Source organism: Gymnoscopelus microlampas (assembly GCF_963454915.1).
Source record: "Gymnoscopelus microlampas genome assembly, chromosome: 13".
Taxonomy (NCBI): domain Eukaryota; kingdom Metazoa; phylum Chordata; class Actinopteri; order Myctophiformes; family Myctophidae; genus Gymnoscopelus; species Gymnoscopelus microlampas.
The window spans coordinates 36,007,332-36,025,028 of NC_139950.1; the positions used below are offsets into that span (position 1 = coordinate 36,007,332).

Here is a 17,697-nt window from a genome sequence, read left to right on the forward strand (position 1 = left end):
CCTGATGTGGCCTCCTCATTGGCAGGTGAGCCAGTAGGGTACAACAGAAATGGGGGGAGGGTTAATTGGCATGACGAATAAATTAGGCAAAAGAAGGGAGTAAAATAATTGCCTACTCTTAAAAAAAAAAGTGGAGGGGTGGTGCTTGTTTAGGTCACCTGACCACTAATTACTGCTGCTTTTGTTGTTGTTGTTGATGGTAACCCATAGCGACCAGCCCTCTGACCCCACTTCCTCCTCCTCACTGCTGTATCCTACCTGTATCCCACGATGCCTTGCAGGAGCTGAGAGAGATTCACTGTCGACAGCAGAGGCAGAAACAGAAGGATCTGGAGGGAGACATGCACACACACTCTCTGACACACACATTCTCTCACACACACACCACGGTCGAGAGGACGTCTGCTGAGCTGCAGGAGAGCAGGTAAGGAACAGAACCACATGAGAGCAAATATCACTGTCTTGTTGCGTACAGTGAGACTTGACGCCGCAATTTGTCAGTGGCAAGTTGAACACATCATGTTCAAATAATAATATATGAATTTTCTTGAGAGTGGAAACCAATCAAAAGAGCGCACTGAAGTCAAAGATTTTCCTCACAAGTGATTCATGGCTTTGATTTAGTCAGAATTCATTGAAAGGATAGGCCCTTGAGATGTAACATCTCATTTTCAAGGGGTTTCTATAGACACAAATACAACTTTGCCATGCCAGTTTTGCCATGTTTATACAGTGAATGAAAGAAAAATTGAAAATAACTATCTAAAATAATTGTCTTTTGAGATCCAAAAGAAATGCAAGACAAAATGTTGTGGTATGTGAAGCACTTTGTGAGTTTTCTCTGTGAGAAGTGCTATAGTATAAATAAAATGTTCTTACTTACTTGTGTAATTGTTTACACCTATGAGAAGACAATAAGACAAAGTTATTGTCTTCAGTAAGTCCCCATGTATCCATGCTGTATGTGTAAATTATGGTGTGTCAAATGAAAAAGGTTTTGCTACTACAATAATGCAAAAGGTTTGCGCTCATTTGAGGTGAAAAGGTTTTAAGAAAAAAGTGAAAGTGATGAAAACACTAGTCAAATGAATAATAATAATGCGACCCTTTGTGTCTGTGTGCGTCCGTCACAGGTTGTCGTCAGAGGAGAGCGTGGCTTGGAGAGATGAAGTGGCGAGCTCCGCCCCCAATCCGCCCAGCCCCGTCTCCAACTCCGCCCCCCAGGCCTGGCTGAACAGAGTGACGCAGGAGGAGGAGGAGAGAAAGAGGAGGGCGATGGAGGAGGAGGAAGAGGGCAGGAAGAGAGGAGGAGAAGAGGAGGAAGAAGAGGGGAGAGGCAAGAAGGACATGCATGAAAAACTGAACAAGCTGTTTAGCCAGCAGCCTGACCCTTGGGCCTCAACAGGTATTAATCTCATGTCTGTTTTAAAGTCAATGTAGCAAACGTTATATACAGTGAATATGATTTTTATTTATGTATTTATTGTTGCTTAATTTGTTTGCACCAAAAGCATGGTCATCATTTAAATCCCTCTTATATTTTGGCCTGTATTAGTGTACTCTGGCTCTTTGACCATACCTACAAAATAATTGTTAGATTATTTTCCAGCTGCATCACACAGCTTAGATAGATCAGTGTCTTTGTCCACAGGGACATTTTAATTTACACCATTTGGAAAATAAATAAAACTGAGTGAGATTACACAATAACACAAACTTGATAATTTATTAGGTTGTCGAGGAAGCTCTTTTCGAAATCTCCATTGGTGGCGTAACCCAATAGCTGAATGGTTAGGGCGCATTCCACATCGTCTCCTGGGCCTGGGTCACTCCCCTTCTCTCTCCCAGTTCCCTTTCTCTCTCTCATTGACTATCAATAAAGGCAGAAAAAGCCCCCCAAAAATCTAAAAAACAAAATAATAATAATCTCCCTCTGTGATTTCATATATTCGACCTGGCGAGGCCTAGTTGGAATTCTGCAATAAAATGTGAGTATGTTCTGTGGCTGCCAGCTGCCATACTCTCAAGCACTCATTGCGTGCTTCAACTAGAGCCTGCTAAAATCAATTGTTGCGGTGCTAGAGTTAGTGGATGAAATGTAGGCTGTTGACCTCGGTCAGTCAGCCATTTTACATTGCATTAGACACATTTTACAAGTGTACAGTGTAAAACATTACCGTACTATGCACCGACAGAAGCGAGGTTATCAAAATTGGAATCGGAATTCCTGTGGCTTGAAAATGCGAGTGACAGCATTTTAAGTCAACCTTCAGACTTTTCAATTTTGCTCTTATATATTTAATGTGAAAATCCCAATTTTATGTAATAGAAACTTTGCATAATGTGTTAAAAATGTGTTTTTGTGAGTTGCTTTTTGTGTTTTAAACGACATTGGATCCCAGGTGGCCTCTCTACCCACTGAGCTACTTCAAAGAATTTTCTTTTTGTCTTTTTTTTCATTGCAATTTACTACAAGGACAGTAAAGTCATCTTTATTTTTTACAGGTGATTGGTTGGTAGTTAGGCCTATTACTGAGAAAACAAAAGGTTGTGCTGTGGTTTTACTGGGAGTGTAAGCGCTTACATTAAATCATTTTGAAGTTTTCATAATCCCCTGTCTTTTCTCTGTGTTTCTCGATCAGGAACCGGGGAGAAGGCACCGGTGTCCGGTCTCTTTGAACAGAAGACCCCAGTCAGTATGTTTGAGCAGAAGACCCCAGTCAATATGTTTGAGCAGAAGACCCCAGTCAATATGTTCGAGCAGAAGACCCCAGTCAATATGTTCGAGCAGAAGCCCCCAGTCAATATGTTCGAGCAGAAGACACCAGTCAATATGTTTGAGCAGAAGCCCCCACTCAATATGTTTGAACAGAAGACCCCAGTCAGTATGTTTGAGCAGAAGACCCCAGTCAATATGTTTGACCAGAAGACACCAGTCTGTAACTTTGACCAGCAGCCACAAATCAAGGTGGTCTACTACAGAGCTCTGTATCCCTTTGACGCTCGCAGCCACGACGAGATCAGTATCGCCCCCGGAGATATAGTCATGGTACGTAATGTCACACTCACATATCCTTCTTGAAGGGGTACTTAACCCCCAAAATGCTTTTTTCCCTCCATAATTTACTCACCCCATGATGGCTTGAATACAAGGAGATTTTTTTTACCTGCCAGTTGTGTGGCAGTCAGACACTACCTGCACACATACTGTAGATGCATCCATGCATGCATACATACATACATACATACATACATACATACATACATACATACATACATACATACATACATACATACATACATACATACATACATACATACATACATACATACATACATACATACATACATAAATACATGCATACATACATACATACATGCATACATACATACATACATTACATAGTACATAACATACAATACATACAATACAAATGGACATTTTCTGGTTTCATGTTTGGGTGTCTGTAGGTATGTGTCTAGTTACTTGTATCTGTGTGTGCATGTGCATATATCTGTTTCAGTGGTATGTCCTCTGTATATATGGTGTGTGTCTGTGTACGTACGTGTGTGTGAGTGTGTGTGTGTCTATTAACTGTCTCCTCTCTCCTCTGCCGTCCTAACTGAAGGTAAAGGGCGAGTGGGTAAGTTCTAGCACCGCCCACTGTGCTGCCTCCACCATTCAACACGCCACACTCATCTCAGTCCCCACTATCATTGGTTCATCTCATGCCATATCCATGGCTCTCTGCCAGTGGCTGCATGTCACATTTGAGTGGTGTTATGCTATTCTTGTTTTTGCAATAAGTTTCATTGTTTATGTTTAAATGAGCGTGAAGCAGGACATTGTGGACTGACTGACTAGTGAATAAATAAAAGTATAATAATAATAGTAATAGTATATTTAGCAAATGAAAGTTAAATGATTAACTAGATATTTTTCTAAAGTACAAGCTTGTGCTGGACTTATTACTGTATTAGTATTACTATATTACTGTTATAGTCATTCAGTTAAGGGGTCATTGACAGAGTGCAGATGTTTAGTATGACCTGAGGAAGGGTCACATTTTTGATTGGAATGATTTGGAACTTGGAAATAGACAAACTGTGTGCCTAAGCCTTGAATTATTTTGTCTCATGACTGATCAGTTATTAGTTCAATCTATCTTATCCGTCTGGGTTTGGTAGTAACATATTGGTCAGATTGGAATGACAAATTATTCAGACAGCTGTCTGACATAATGTGTTGACCTGCTGTTAGGACTACTCTTCTAAGTAGGGCTGGGCGATTTTGAAAAAGTGCAAATATGCGACACATGTGATTTTAGATCTGCTATTTTCCCTAATTTTGCTTCTTGATTTCTCGAAGATTAAAGGGATATTTCACTTTCGAAGATGTTTGGGGTAGTTTTAACGTCTACTCAGGCTTTCAATATATTTTCGTTTTTTGCCCAGCCCTACTTCCAAGATGGCCTTCCTGTTTCCTGTCATCTTTGTTGTGTTTGTTATATCGTCACGCTTTCCCACCATGGAGTTGCCAGTTTAAGAAAGCTGAATATGTTTTTGTTTGTTAGAGCATATCTCAGCAATTAACTACTTAGATACAGAATTCTACGACATGGGTATGTGTTAAACCTGGTGCTCTGTCCTGATAGGTGGACGAATCTCAAACGGGAGAACCCGGTTGGCTGGGAGGAGAGTTGAGAGGGAGAACCGGCTGGTTTCCAGCCAATTATGCAGAGCGGATCCCCGACAGTGAAGCACCAATCAGCCTGCGCAACTCTGCCACAGACACGCCCACCCCAGCCCAACAACAGCCAATGTCGACGCCTCCCCCAGCCCCTGGGCACCCTTCCACTACCTCCTCAGCCAATAGCAACTGGGCAGACTTCAGCACCACGTGAGTAACGTTTTTCTATCATGTAGAGCAGGGGTCTTCAACAGGGGGTCTGGGACCCCTAGGGGGTCCTCAGAGTTACTACAGAGGGGGCCGCCAAATCTTTGTGTGATAGGATTATTTTTATTTATGGCACAATGATAGTGTTGTCAAACAAGTCTATGAAATTTTTGAAAAAGTCTGCAACACAATTTTATAAGATATGTATTGGGGGGTCCCTGCTTCATCTCCCTCTCAGCTAAGGGGTCCTCGGCTTGAAACACATTGAAGACCCCTGATGTAGAGGATATAGTAGATTTTAATGATATAATGCGGTGTAATATTATACGTTTTTTCTTTTCCTTATGCCATGTACCCATGGTACCTGGCATAATGGGAAAATGCCAAAATGTCAAAGTGTCGTGTGTGCAATGTGCATAAATTTATGTATCCAGTTGGCCCTCTTCTACGGCTAGCCAATCAGAGAGTGAGGGGTGGGACGCCTGGCCGACCTCTTCTACCACTCAGAACCCTTCGCTCAGTGTTCCCTCAGCGCAGCTACGGCAACGGTCTGCCTTCACACCCGCTACTATGACAACAGGCTCCTCTCCTTCTCCTGTACTAGGACAGGTAACACGCGCATGCGTGCGTGCGTGCGTCCGCGCTCGCACACACACACACACACACACACACACACACACACACACACACACACACACACACACACACGCACACACACAGTAGCTGTCTTATTGAATCCAAAAACGACTCGAGGTTCCTTAAATCAGGGGTTCCCAAACCTTTGCTCGAGACCCCACATAAAATAATTTACAAACTTAAAAATAAAGTACATTATAATTACATCTGTCCTATTTCAGAAATAGTGAAAATGCCAGATCTACAAGCTCACAATGTGTTGCATAGTGTCTAGCTTGTTGATCTGCTAATTTCAGTACTTTTGAAAAGGTTAGCAAATGTATGGACATTTTCCTTTTTTTCCCCGACTCAAAAAATGTTGCATCAAATAGACTGAAACTTTGACTTAACTTCAAACTTTAGTCTAACGTGCAGTAAATAACAACTTTCCATTGCCTTATCAAAGCCCAAACTGACATACAGTAGGTGAAATAATAATATGGCTGCATTTAATGACAAATGTGAGAATACATTGAGAATGAATTACTTGCGCAGAAAACATTTAGCTTTATTTGCACATTCTCTATTTTCTCACTCTTTCTTTCTCTGTGTATCTTGGTCTCTTTATCTTCCCCTCTGTCTGTCGCTCTCCCTCCGCCTCTCTCTCTCTCTCTCTCTCTCTCTCTCTCTCTCAGGGAGAGAAGGTAGAAGGTCTTCAGGCTCAAGCTTTGTATCCCTGGAGAGCCAAGAAGGACAACCACCTCAACTTCAACAAGAACGAGGTATCCTGTACCGTACATGAATTGATCTGTGGGTTTACCCATCTCTCTGTGTATGCGGGCGAATATACCAGATAGATAATAACAATGCATTATTGTTCTTGTAGATAATTACCGTCCTGGAACAGCAGGATATGTGGTGGCTAGGTGAACTTCAGACTGGACAGAGAGGCTGGTTCCCTAAAAGCTACGTGAAGCTCATCTCTGCCTCAAGTACTGTCCCCCCCACCACCACCACCACCCCCACGCCACGCAGCAAGAACACCAGGTGAGCTCAAACAGCAGCATAGGACTTCATTGACCGTTTAAAGTGTTGTCTAGTAGTAGTCGATAAGATTTACTCCTAATTAATACAATTCTCTTCTTTTTTTTTGCTGCAACCACACAGATAGAATTAGTTAGTATTTTAGGTCTAAAATGTCCGAGTGTAGCAGCTTATCACGCATTATGTGCTTGTTGATCTGTATATTATTAAAAAATAATTATTATTTAATAATTATTTAAAAATGTTCTCTTTGATGTATGGAAAGAACTTGGATAAAACACTAATATCCAAATTAAGAAATACATTTTAATTGACTTACTGTGTTTTTTGTCTTGCAGTGAGTCTGGAGCTTCGGAAAGCCCTCCCAGCGGGAAACGCCCTTCACCCTCCCCCACCAAACCCTCTGAGTCTGGAGAAGGTGACACCCACACACACGTGCATACTGTATACACACACACGCACGCACGCACGCACGCGCGCTAGCGCGCGCACACACACACACACACACACACACACACATACACACACACACACACACACACACACACACACACACACACACACACACACACACACACACACACACAATTTCAATTCAATTCAATTCAAAGGGCTTTATTGGCATGAGAAAACATACGTTTACATTGCCAAAGCAAAAAGCACAATACAACAATACAGCAATACAATCAAAACAAAAAATGTACATTTGAAAGTCAGAATCTTCAATAGATCAATTTCTATGTACCAAGATCACTGGGTGCAGGTATAGTGCAGGAATATACACAATGATTAGTCTTTAGGGTGGTTGTGTTCCGTTCGATATCCTTCTCCTATCACAACAACTCACGAATCTTGCTGCTGTGTTTGCACATTGTTGTACTTCGCCCAGCAGATATGGGAGTTTTTTGTCGTTGGTCATGTTTTCAAAGTCTCTGTGTGTGGTTGTAATCTGTGGGAAGTATGTGTCTCTGATGTCTTGGTACAATGGACAGACGGTTAGGAAGTGTAGCTCGGTTTCCACTTCCTTTTGTGTGCAGTGGGTGCATAGTCTGTCTTCTCTCGGGATACAGGTCTGCCTGTGACGACCTTTCTCGATCGCAAGACTGTGCTCACTGAGTCTGTATCTAGTTAAGATTTTTCTTTGTTTTGGGTCGGTCACGGTGCTCAGGTATTCTGCCACTGTGTATTCTCTGTTTAGGGCCAGATAGCATTCTAGTTTACTCTGCTTTTGTGTTGCTTCTTTCCAATGTGTCAGGTAGTTTTCCTTTTGCTGTTTTATAATTTTGTTTGGTCCGATGGGTTTTCTATCTCGTGGCTCTGTTTGTGTTTGTGCCCGGAGTTCCATGGCCAGCTGGCTGAGGGGGCATCTCTCTAGAGTTTCGCTGTGTGTGAGTGCTTTGTTATGGAGTGCATTTAGGTCGCTTTCTTTTAGGTGGTTGTAGAACTTAAGTGCTCTCTTTTTTATTTTGATTATGAGTGGGTATCGTCCTAGTTCTGCCCTGCATGCATTATTTGGTGTTTTTCGCTGGGTACGGAGAATGGATTTGCAGAATTCTGTGTGTAGGGTCTCGGTTTGGTGTTTATCCCATTTTTCAAGGTCATGGTTTGCTAATGGTCCCCAGATCTCACAACCATAGAGGGAAATTGGTTCTATCACAGAGTCCAGTATTTTAAGCCAGGTTTTAATTGGGATGTCTATTTTGATGTTTCTTTTGATAGCATAGAATGCCCTTCTTGCCTTGTCTCTCAGGTCCTTTACAGCTTGGTTGTAGTTCCCTGTGCTGCTGATGTTTAGGCCAAGGTAGGTATAGTTTTTTGTTTGTTCTAGTGGGATCGTATTTAGGAAAAATTGATGGTTTTGGCGGCTGGATCTTTTTTGAAATATCATGATTTTAGTCTTAGTTAGGTTCACTGTCAGGGCCCATGTCTGCGAGAATTTGTGTAGGAGATCAAGTTGCTGCTGTAGTCCTTCCTTGGTTGGAGACAGCAGCAGCAGGTCATCTGCGAAAAGTAAGCATTTGATTTCTGTGTTTGCCAAGGGGATGCCTGGAGCTGTAGACTGTTCTAACGTTTTTGCTAACTCGTTGATATATATGTTGAAGAGTGTTGGACTCAGGCTGCATCCCTGTCTAACTCCTCGGCTTTGGGGGAAAAAGTCTGTGTGCTTTTCGCCTATTTTAACTGCGCATTTGTTGTTTGTGTACATTGATTTTATGATGTCATAGGTTTTCCCCCCTATGCCACTTTCCAATAGTTTGTACATCAGACCCTCATGCCAAATTGAATCGAATGCTTTTTTGAAGTCGACAAAGCAGGAGAATAATTTGCTTTTGTTTTTGTTTATTTGGTTGTCAATTAGGGTGTTTAGAGTGTAAATGTGGTCTGTTGTGCGATATTTTGGTAGAAAGCCAATTTGTGATTTGCTCAGGACATTGCTTTCTGTGAGGAAGTTTAGGATTCTGTGGTTGAGGATCATGCAGAGGATCTTTCCGAGGTTGCTGTTTACACAGATCCCACGGTAGTTATTTGGGTCATATTTGTCTCCACTTTTGTGGAGTGGCGTTATCAGCCCTTGATTCCATGTGCTAGGGAAGATCCCAGAGCTGAGCACTATATTTAGGAGTTTTAGTATGGCCATTTGGAATTTGAGGTCGGTGAATTTTATCATTTCATTTAGAATACCGTCTGCCCCACAGGCCTTCTTGGTTTTAAGTGTTTTTATTTTGTCTTGTAGTTCTTTTAGGTTGATTTGGGAATCTAGTGGATTCTGGTAGTCTTTTACGGCTGACTCTAGGTTTTGTAGTTTATCTTTTATTTGTTTTTGTTCTTTGTTCTTCTCGATTGGGCCAAAGAGGCTAGAAAAATGATTCACCCATATATCTCCATTTTGGATGGGTAGTTCGTCCTGTTTTAGCTTATTAAGTCTGTTCCAGTTTTCCCAGAAGCTGTTTGTCTGTATGGAATCTTCGATATCTTGCAGTTGGTTTCTAACATGTTGATTTCTTTTTTCTCTTACTGTGTTTTTGTATTGTTTCAGTGTTTCCCCATATTGGAGACGTATGTTGTGGTTGTCTGGGTCTCTGTGTTTTTGGTTTGATAGTTTCCTTAATTTTTTCCTGAGATTATTGCAGTCATTATCGTACCATTTGTCATTCTCAACGTTTTTTCTGGCTTTCCTGTTTGATACTTTTAAGTTTGCTAGTGAGGCTGTTAGTTCAAATATATGATTGAGGCCTTCTACTGCCCTGTTTACACTTTCACTGTTTTCTTCAAAGGTTTTTTCTAGGAAATGATCCAGTTGTGATTGGACTTGTTTTTGCCTAATAGCATTTTGGAAAGCTTCTGCGCTATGTTCATTCCATTTGTAACGTTTTCTTATAGTATGTAGTTTGTTTGGCGTTTGTTCTTTGTGTCTGTGTGTTGATCTGTTTAGATAGGCTGTGATTCTGTTGTGGTCTGACAGGGGTGTTTGCGGGCTGACTGTGAAGGCTCTGAGCGATGCTAGGTTTATGTCCGTGATAAAGTAATCTACCGAGCTGTTTCCCTGGGATGAGCTGTATGTATATCTACCGAAGGAGTCCCCTCGGAGTCTACCGTTAACAATGTACAGACCCAGTGAGCGACAGAGCTGTAGCAGTTGTGACCCATGTTTGTTCGTTGTTTTGTCGTGATTGTATCTCGGGGGACATGTTGGGGAGCTGATGTTTCCCCCTCCTGGTAGGTGTTTGTTTCCCTGTGTGTTGAGGGTGTCAGGCCCTTGTCCTGTTCTGGCATTTAGGTCTCCACAAATTACAATGTGACCGTGTGCCTGGAAACGGCTGATATCCTCTTCTAGTGTGGGGAAAAAGTCCTCTGTATAGTAAGGGGATTCAATTGGGGGGATGTAGGTGGCACACAGGTAGACATTTTTTTCGGTTGTGGTAAGTTCCTTGTTTATTTCTAGCCAGATGGAAGATGTTCCAGTTTTGACTAGCTTAATGGCGTGGACTAGTTCTGATTTGTACCATATTAGCATACCTCCAGAGTCCCTTCCCTGGGTGACTCCTGCTAGCTTTGTAGATGGTACCACAAGTTCTCTGTAGCCAGTAGGACAGCCAGTGGGGCTGTCCCCTCTGTGCCATGTTTCTTGTAGAACAATGATGTCTATGTTTGCAATCTCTTTGGCAAAGTCTGGGGTTCTGCTTTTGATGCCAAGGGCAGTTGACCTCAAACCTTGTATATTCCAGGATGATATAGTGAGTGCTTTGTACTCCATTGTTCACATTGTTGTTACATTCCAGGGGTTCTGCCCTGGGCCCATGCTGTGTAGAAATCCCTGAACATCTGCTCTATGCTGTGTGTGCTGGGGATGGCTCTGGTCACCGCCTGTGCATATGTGTATGGTTGGAGAGGGAGGGGGAGAGTGGGCGGTGGTGAGGCTGATGTAGGAGTGTATGGAATGGACATCAGTGGTGTGGGTGCGCTGTGTGTGGGATGAGGTCTGGGTGGAGCAGTGAAGATAGGCATCAGGGGTGTGGGTGGGCCGCTTTGTTGTGTGGCATGGGGTCTGGATGGAGCGGAGGGGTGTCTAAGAGAGGGTCTGCTAGGTTGATAAGGGTGGTGACGCCTAGTAGAGTGTCCTCTGTGTGCAGTGCGGTGTCCTCTGGGTGTAGGATGTTGTCCACGCTGGTTGCGTTTGTAGGGTGTTGTGTCTGTAGGATGGTTGCGGTCGAGTGCAATGTCCTTCAGGCTCTTTGCAAAAGTTGGAATGTCAGCCTTGCGGATGTGTACCTGGTCGTGTAGGCTTCCCTTGTCCAGGGTTGGGTGTTCTGCAAAGTGGACCTTATTCTTCCTTGCACAGATTCTGGAAGTCTGTGTGTTGATTGCGTTGATGTAGTCGTATTCGACGTCGCCTCTGTGTAGCAGTGCCGAGATGACTACTTCTGCGTTGGGAAATGTTGAGGTGGCTTTTTCTATCATTCCCTTGGTGGACGTAACCATCTCGTGGTCTTCCTGAAACCATATGTCGTTTGTGCCGGTGTGGATTATTATGTGGCTGGGGGAGCCCAGCCGGTCCCTTGTCAATAGCTCCATTGCACGTGCTGTGTTTCGACATCTGATGTGTTCAACTCTGTGCTTTGGGAAGAGTTTTTTTGCATCAATGTACTTCCCATTTGAGTCAGTCAGGAGTACAATTTCTGGGTTTTGTGGCTGGCTGTTTCCTGGAGGTGTGGCAGTGGGGGAGGGTTGGGGTGAGTCCTCTTGAGTTGGGGTGAGAACGATCTCTTGGGAGAGTGCTTGGCTTTGACGTCCCGCTGATTGGTCAAGGTTATCTGCTATTTCTCCCTGCTGATAGCTGGTTGGAGTTGCTTCCCTTTCAAGCCTTTCTATCTCTCTCCTGAGTGCCCCTATTTCCTTTTCCTGTCTTTCTCTTAGCATTTCTAGCTCCTTTCCCATGTCTTCCTTTAGCTGTCTTATCTCCTTTCCCATATGTTCTTGTAGCTGTACCAACTCCTGTTTGAGTTCCAACTCACTGTCTTGGAACCTTTTCACCTTTGCTTTAAGCTCACTCTCTTCCTGTTCCTTTCTGTTACTGGCCCTGGGAGCTGTCTGTTCTTGCCTGTACTCTGATAACTGTTGTTCCATCTGTACCTGTCTATATTCTAAGCTGTGGAATTGTTCGGCCAACTTGTTAAGCAGGTTTGGCTCTATGGTGTGACCTTTTGTGGTACTGGTTTGTGGGGGTGGGGGTGGGCTCTCTACTGTGGCTGGATGTGTGGGTGTGGCTATGTGTGTACTGTTTGGAGTGCCATTTTTTTGTGCCATCTCTCTGATTTTGGTGAAGTCATTTTCTATGGGTGTTCTGTTCCCCTGGATTGTTACTTTTCCAGAGTTGAAAAAGTTTACAGTGGTGGTTCCGTCCTCTGAGTGCATTTTAAGGCTACATCCCTCAGGCAAATGTGCCTTTTTTATCTCTGTGTAGTGTTCTTGTGTGGCTTCAATCCATGCCTGAGGTCTATGTGTGAAAAAGATTAGGTTTGTTATAACCTTCTTTGCGGTACAGACAGACGGTACACACACACACACACACACACACGCAGTAGGTGAATGTAATTGACTTCCCTGTGTGTCTGCACAGAATACTTAGCCATGTACACCTACGAGAGCAGCGAGCAGGGAGACCTGAGCTTCCAACAGGGGGACGTCGTCATGGTGACCAGGAAGGAAGGGGACTGGTGGACGGGCGTGGTCGGGGGCAAGACCGGCGTCTTCCCGTCGAATTACGTCAAACCACGAGACTCTGCGTCTGAGGTGAGGGGACACATCTAGGAGCAGGACGGGCTTGTACAGTTCAGCCAGAGTTGAAGCAGAAGAGATTAGGTACAGCAGTGGTTCTCAACCTTTTTCATGCCAAGGACCCCCAAATTGACACTTATTAGCCTGCGGACCCCCATTTCAAAAGATATGCTAAGGCCCCCATAAGAGAAGATTTTTACAGCTCAGCGCCAGCGGTGATTCTCAGCCATTTTAATTTCAAGGGTAGAATTTAGAGTTAGATTTGATGTTGGGACATAAACCCTGGTTTTGGCAGACAGTCTCTAATGTAGTCTTGCAAGTCTTCCTTGAATCACAGACTAGTGTCCATATTTGGTAACTGTGTGAATAAAGAAATAACTTATGGCAGGCCATGGTATATTTTGTCATTACAGCTAAGGGGTTTTTCCAGCTAAGAGGGTTGTGGGAACAATTCCCCTTAGCTGTGATATTTCCCCAGGACTATTTTGTGTTATCCTTTTAGCCCAAATGTGTGTCTGTACCGATCTAATAAAATATTCAATCAATCAATATAATGGCAATATGGCCTGGCAGTTATTGCTATTGATTTGGAATGCAGCATTTGTTTAGTATGGGTAACAACTTGCTATTTTGGTCTAATTCTACAAGATTTGTACACAACCAATTCTCATTTTATGCCTCTCTCTCTAGTGTTTGGGACCAGCAGGGAAGACTGGCAGTCTGGGGAAGAAACCAGGTAAGCCGTCAGTCGCGCTTGGCACGATTAACTACAGTTAACTACCACCACACAAACAAACTCTTTTCCAACTCTAAAGGTCTCTAAAGTTGTTTTTTTGTTGCTCAAAACGATATATGGGTTTAATATTTACTCACTCTTGATGAGAAAGTAATCCTTGCTGGCAATGGTTTGTCATCTACCAAACGGAGACAAGAATATTAGTCAGGTGACTCCTTAGCATCCTGAAATATCGGTGGACAATGTAGCAAAAGTGAGAATCAGCATAACAAAAGCATAACATTTACGTTACTGTTGTGATAAATATCACCAGTACTTTGAATTAACTTCATTAAATTAAATTGCATCAGTGTGGGTTTTACTTTGACGTGTACAACTGGAAGTGTTATTTGTGTTTGCGGTGTGTTCCCTTATTGCCAAATTCCAATACTCCAACTTCCACACTCGTGCACTGCATCTAAATGCACTTCAGTATCTCTTCCAGTTTAATCAAGTGGGACACTTTCACGGTCCGTCCAATAACAAAACAGATAGTCAGTCAACACTTCAGACGGGTTGACAAGAAACAGGCTGATGTTGACACTTGATGTACACTCGCTGCTTGTCGCTACAAGCGGCTTGGGAAGCCTCCTCTCTACTGACTCTCAGCTCGTCCAAAAGCAAAGTAACATTTGGGACACTAATGATATCCGGGTCACACTGGAGGACGGAGTGCGATGTGAGCAGAAATTAAGGCATTGGAATTTGGCTTATGACACTTCTTTGGAAAAGTCTGGCTCCGACAGCAACACACACAACGCCCACGAACCCTGCCTCATTTCGTTCGCTCCACTTGAAAATAGTTTGAGTCTTGTCACGGGGTCACCTTGCTGAAGATAAGTATGCAGAGAAATTTGAGACAGAGTTCTGGACAAAAGTCAGTTAATATTGCGTTTCCTCTTTCAATCTATTTCTCGCACGATTTCGCTTGACTTTTGTTCAGAATGGCCAGAAAACGGCACATGAATCCTGTTTGGAACTGCATCGCTTTTGAGGCGAATTACCAAGGAAAGACAGCAAGATTACCAGACAGCCCATAGGCAAGCAATACATAGCACTACCATACCAAGGCTACTAACATTTACTGCGCTACTTTGCAATACCAGTATGATGATGACCAACTCTCAACCTCTCATTGGTTCTGTGTCTCTCAACCAGAGATAGCCCAGGTGATCGCCCCCTATAGCGCTACAGGAGCAGAGCAGCTGACATTGGCTCCAGGACAGCTCATTCTCATCAGGAAAAAAAACCCTGGGGGTTGGTGGGAAGGGGAACTCCAGGTAAACTTGCATACATGATTGATGCATGAATATGACTGAAAGTGACTCCGCTTTGAAATTTGTATGAATAAGTCACGTAGTATTGACCATAACTTGACTCACTGTCGTATTGTGATTAACACAGGCCCGAGGAAAAAAGCGTCAGATAGGCTGGTTTCCAGCCAATTATGTCAAACTGCTGAGCCCCAGCACCAGCAAGACCACACCCACTGAGCCCACTCCGCCTAAACTGGCCCCTCCCAACACAGGTATACACACCAGAATCAGAATCAGAATCAGGTTTATTGTCACATCACAGGTTTACAAGGTAAAAAAGTGGGTGAAATTTGTTTTTGTACATCACTCCCATCAGAACGTTAGATTCCGTAGAAAGAAGAGTGGGGAGAGAGAAAAAGAAGAGGGGTAGGGGGCAAGTGGGAAGGAGATCAACAAGAGAACAATAGAAGGCCAAAAACAAGTTATCTACATATTTACAAAGTACCTGAGATAAGAGACAAACTAAGGTGCCTGAGCATAGCAGCAATGTATGTATACTGTGCATGATATACGTATAGACGCTAAGGTGCTTAGAGAGAAAAAAGAGCGCAATAATAAAAAAGAAAAAACAAAAAAAGTTTGTGCGTTATACATGGGGATTAAGGTGCAGAGGGTCAGTGCGTGTTCACCTAAGGGAGGACTGACCCTGGTATAATCCGCAAGTAGCTCCATGAGGGAGACCAGATACTCCTTACTCCCTTTTAGTTAAAAACAATTTAAACATTACTTTAATGACCCAGCCCAGCAAATGGGGAGCAGTTAGGGGGTAAGTGTTTTACTCAGGGACATTACAGACACAAAGCCGGAGGAGCCGGTGATCAAACCGGAGACCTTACGGTTCTCAGACAGCCGCTCTACCTCCTGAGCCACATGCTGCCACTTGGCCTGGGCATTGGGCAAATATCAAATTCTATGGGGGGGGGAAGAAAAATCAATATTGAGATGTATATTTCCACTGTATCCCTCAACCGTGTCAAGGACAATGACTCAGCAAAAACAACATCTCTCCATTGCTTTCTCTTTAACCTGTGCTATTCAGAAGCCTAATTTCAGTATCTAGGTTTACTGCTGAGTTTGATTCAGGGAATTTACTGATTTTGATTCTTATTGACCAGCTCTAGAGCACATACACTTTAAAAGTATGAATTTATCTTAGATTTGTACAAATGGAACGCATGGATCATTACGGGTCAGATTTTACTGTGTAACTCTCTACATTTATCATTATAGCGCTGTGTCAGGTGATCGGCATGTACGACTACGTGGCACAGAACGACGACGAGCTGGCCTTCCTGAAGGGTCAGGTGATCACGGTGCTCAGCAAGGACGACTGTGATTGGTGGAAAGGAGAGCTCAACGGACGCGAGGGGCTGTTCCCTAGCAACTACGTCAAATTGACCACGGATACTGACCCAAGCACGCAGTGTGAGTACGCGCACATAAGACACCATCCAGCCCCAGCACGTCACTCAATACATGGATGTTAAAACACGTCATGACACACACACATGCATCAGGAGCACACACCAGCACCAGCACTGTCTCATACAAACACGCACACACGCTCCCCAGAGCCAGGTGTGGAGATGCTGTCCCTCTCCTAACCTTTGCCCTTTGGTTGTTTTGACCTAACAACCTTCACCCTAACACCCCTACGGGCCTCTTTGATACCCTCCCGATCACATGCCACATCTGCGTGGTGTGTTGTGTGCGTGCACGTGTGTTGTGTATGTACATGCAAATGTTTTTTGTGTGTGTTCGTGCGAATGTGTGTGAATGTATGTATGTGTGTGTGTGCGCCCCACTCTCCCTGCATGTGTTCCTTTCAGCATGATCCACCATAGACTAGAGTTTCTAGAGTGGACTCTACTGGACAGTTTTACTGTTGATGCTGTACAGAGACTTTCTTATTGAAGCTTTTCATATTGATTAGAAATTTAACTGGGTTTTTTAATACACAATATGAGTCAAAACATCGGTAATCGGTGGGCTAGCACTCTCCATGATCGGGATCGGCATCGGACCCAAACATCTGGCATTTAGGGGCGGCCATAGCTGAGTGGTTAGTGAGCCCTTCTAGGGAGCCAGAGGCCCTGGTTGCCCCAGGTTCGATTCCAGGCCAGGCCAGCATATGTGTCGATGAAATGAAATTTGTCCCTGAGCAAGACTCTTAACCCCTAATTGCTCACAGGTTCTCATTGGAAACAAGACCGCAAGGACTTTCATGAACGACCTGTTAAAAGGAATTATCTTTTTTTTATTTATTTTTTGGGTCCGATGCTAGCCGTTTGTCTCCAAAGTTATAAAGCAACATTGCTTTCTTTTACCCTGATCCGGTCGTTGTATTGTAAGGAGAATTACTGTGAAATTCTGACATAATAACTAATCAGTGTGTTCAGTGATCTTGAGAACTCACTCTCGAGGCACTGACAAAACACTGGCAGCTTATGTAAAGAACCACACTTCATTAAGGCTGGAGGCATTTTGCCAGAAGCTAGAGAGGGTGAGCTCTCAAGAGACACAATTCATTGGGAAGTGTAATGTCTGACTTTGATACAGTACATCCTCCTCACTATACAATGATACGAGTCTGGTTACAAATTGGCCAAGTTGCCTTTTGACATTTCTTGACAGTGAGTGCATTGTCAGCGGGGACAGATGGGTGTGTAAAGCCTGATTTATACTTTGTCCTACGGTGGTGTCGCATGCCCAAATGAGCTCACCTTGCCGAGCTTGTAGATCGGCTATTTCTGGCATGACATAATCATACTACG

At 43.5% G+C, this 17,697-nt stretch overlaps 1 protein-coding gene across 2 annotated transcripts in view; it reads left to right on the forward strand.

Moving 5' to 3' along the window:
* The window catches only part of itsn1 (intersectin 1 (SH3 domain protein)), a 62,795-nt gene that overhangs the window by 27,464 nt on the left and 17,634 nt on the right, over positions 1-17,697 (forward strand). For both annotated transcript variants that reach the window (XM_084077032.1, XM_084077033.1), the window contains 13 exons: positions 282-424; positions 1,134-1,405; positions 2,643-3,049; positions 4,656-4,900; positions 5,332-5,506; positions 6,208-6,294; positions 6,399-6,559; positions 6,895-6,974; positions 12,675-12,847; positions 13,523-13,568; positions 14,766-14,887; positions 15,012-15,135; positions 16,154-16,348. In XM_084077032.1, the coding sequence (XP_083933158.1) occupies positions 282-424; positions 1,134-1,405; positions 2,643-3,049; positions 4,656-4,900; positions 5,332-5,506; positions 6,208-6,294; positions 6,399-6,559; positions 6,895-6,974; positions 12,675-12,847; positions 13,523-13,568; positions 14,766-14,887; positions 15,012-15,135; positions 16,154-16,348 (2,230 nt within the window). The remainder of the gene's footprint in view (positions 1-281; positions 425-1,133; positions 1,406-2,642; positions 3,050-4,655; positions 4,901-5,331; positions 5,507-6,207; positions 6,295-6,398; positions 6,560-6,894; positions 6,975-12,674; positions 12,848-13,522; positions 13,569-14,765; positions 14,888-15,011; positions 15,136-16,153; positions 16,349-17,697) is intronic.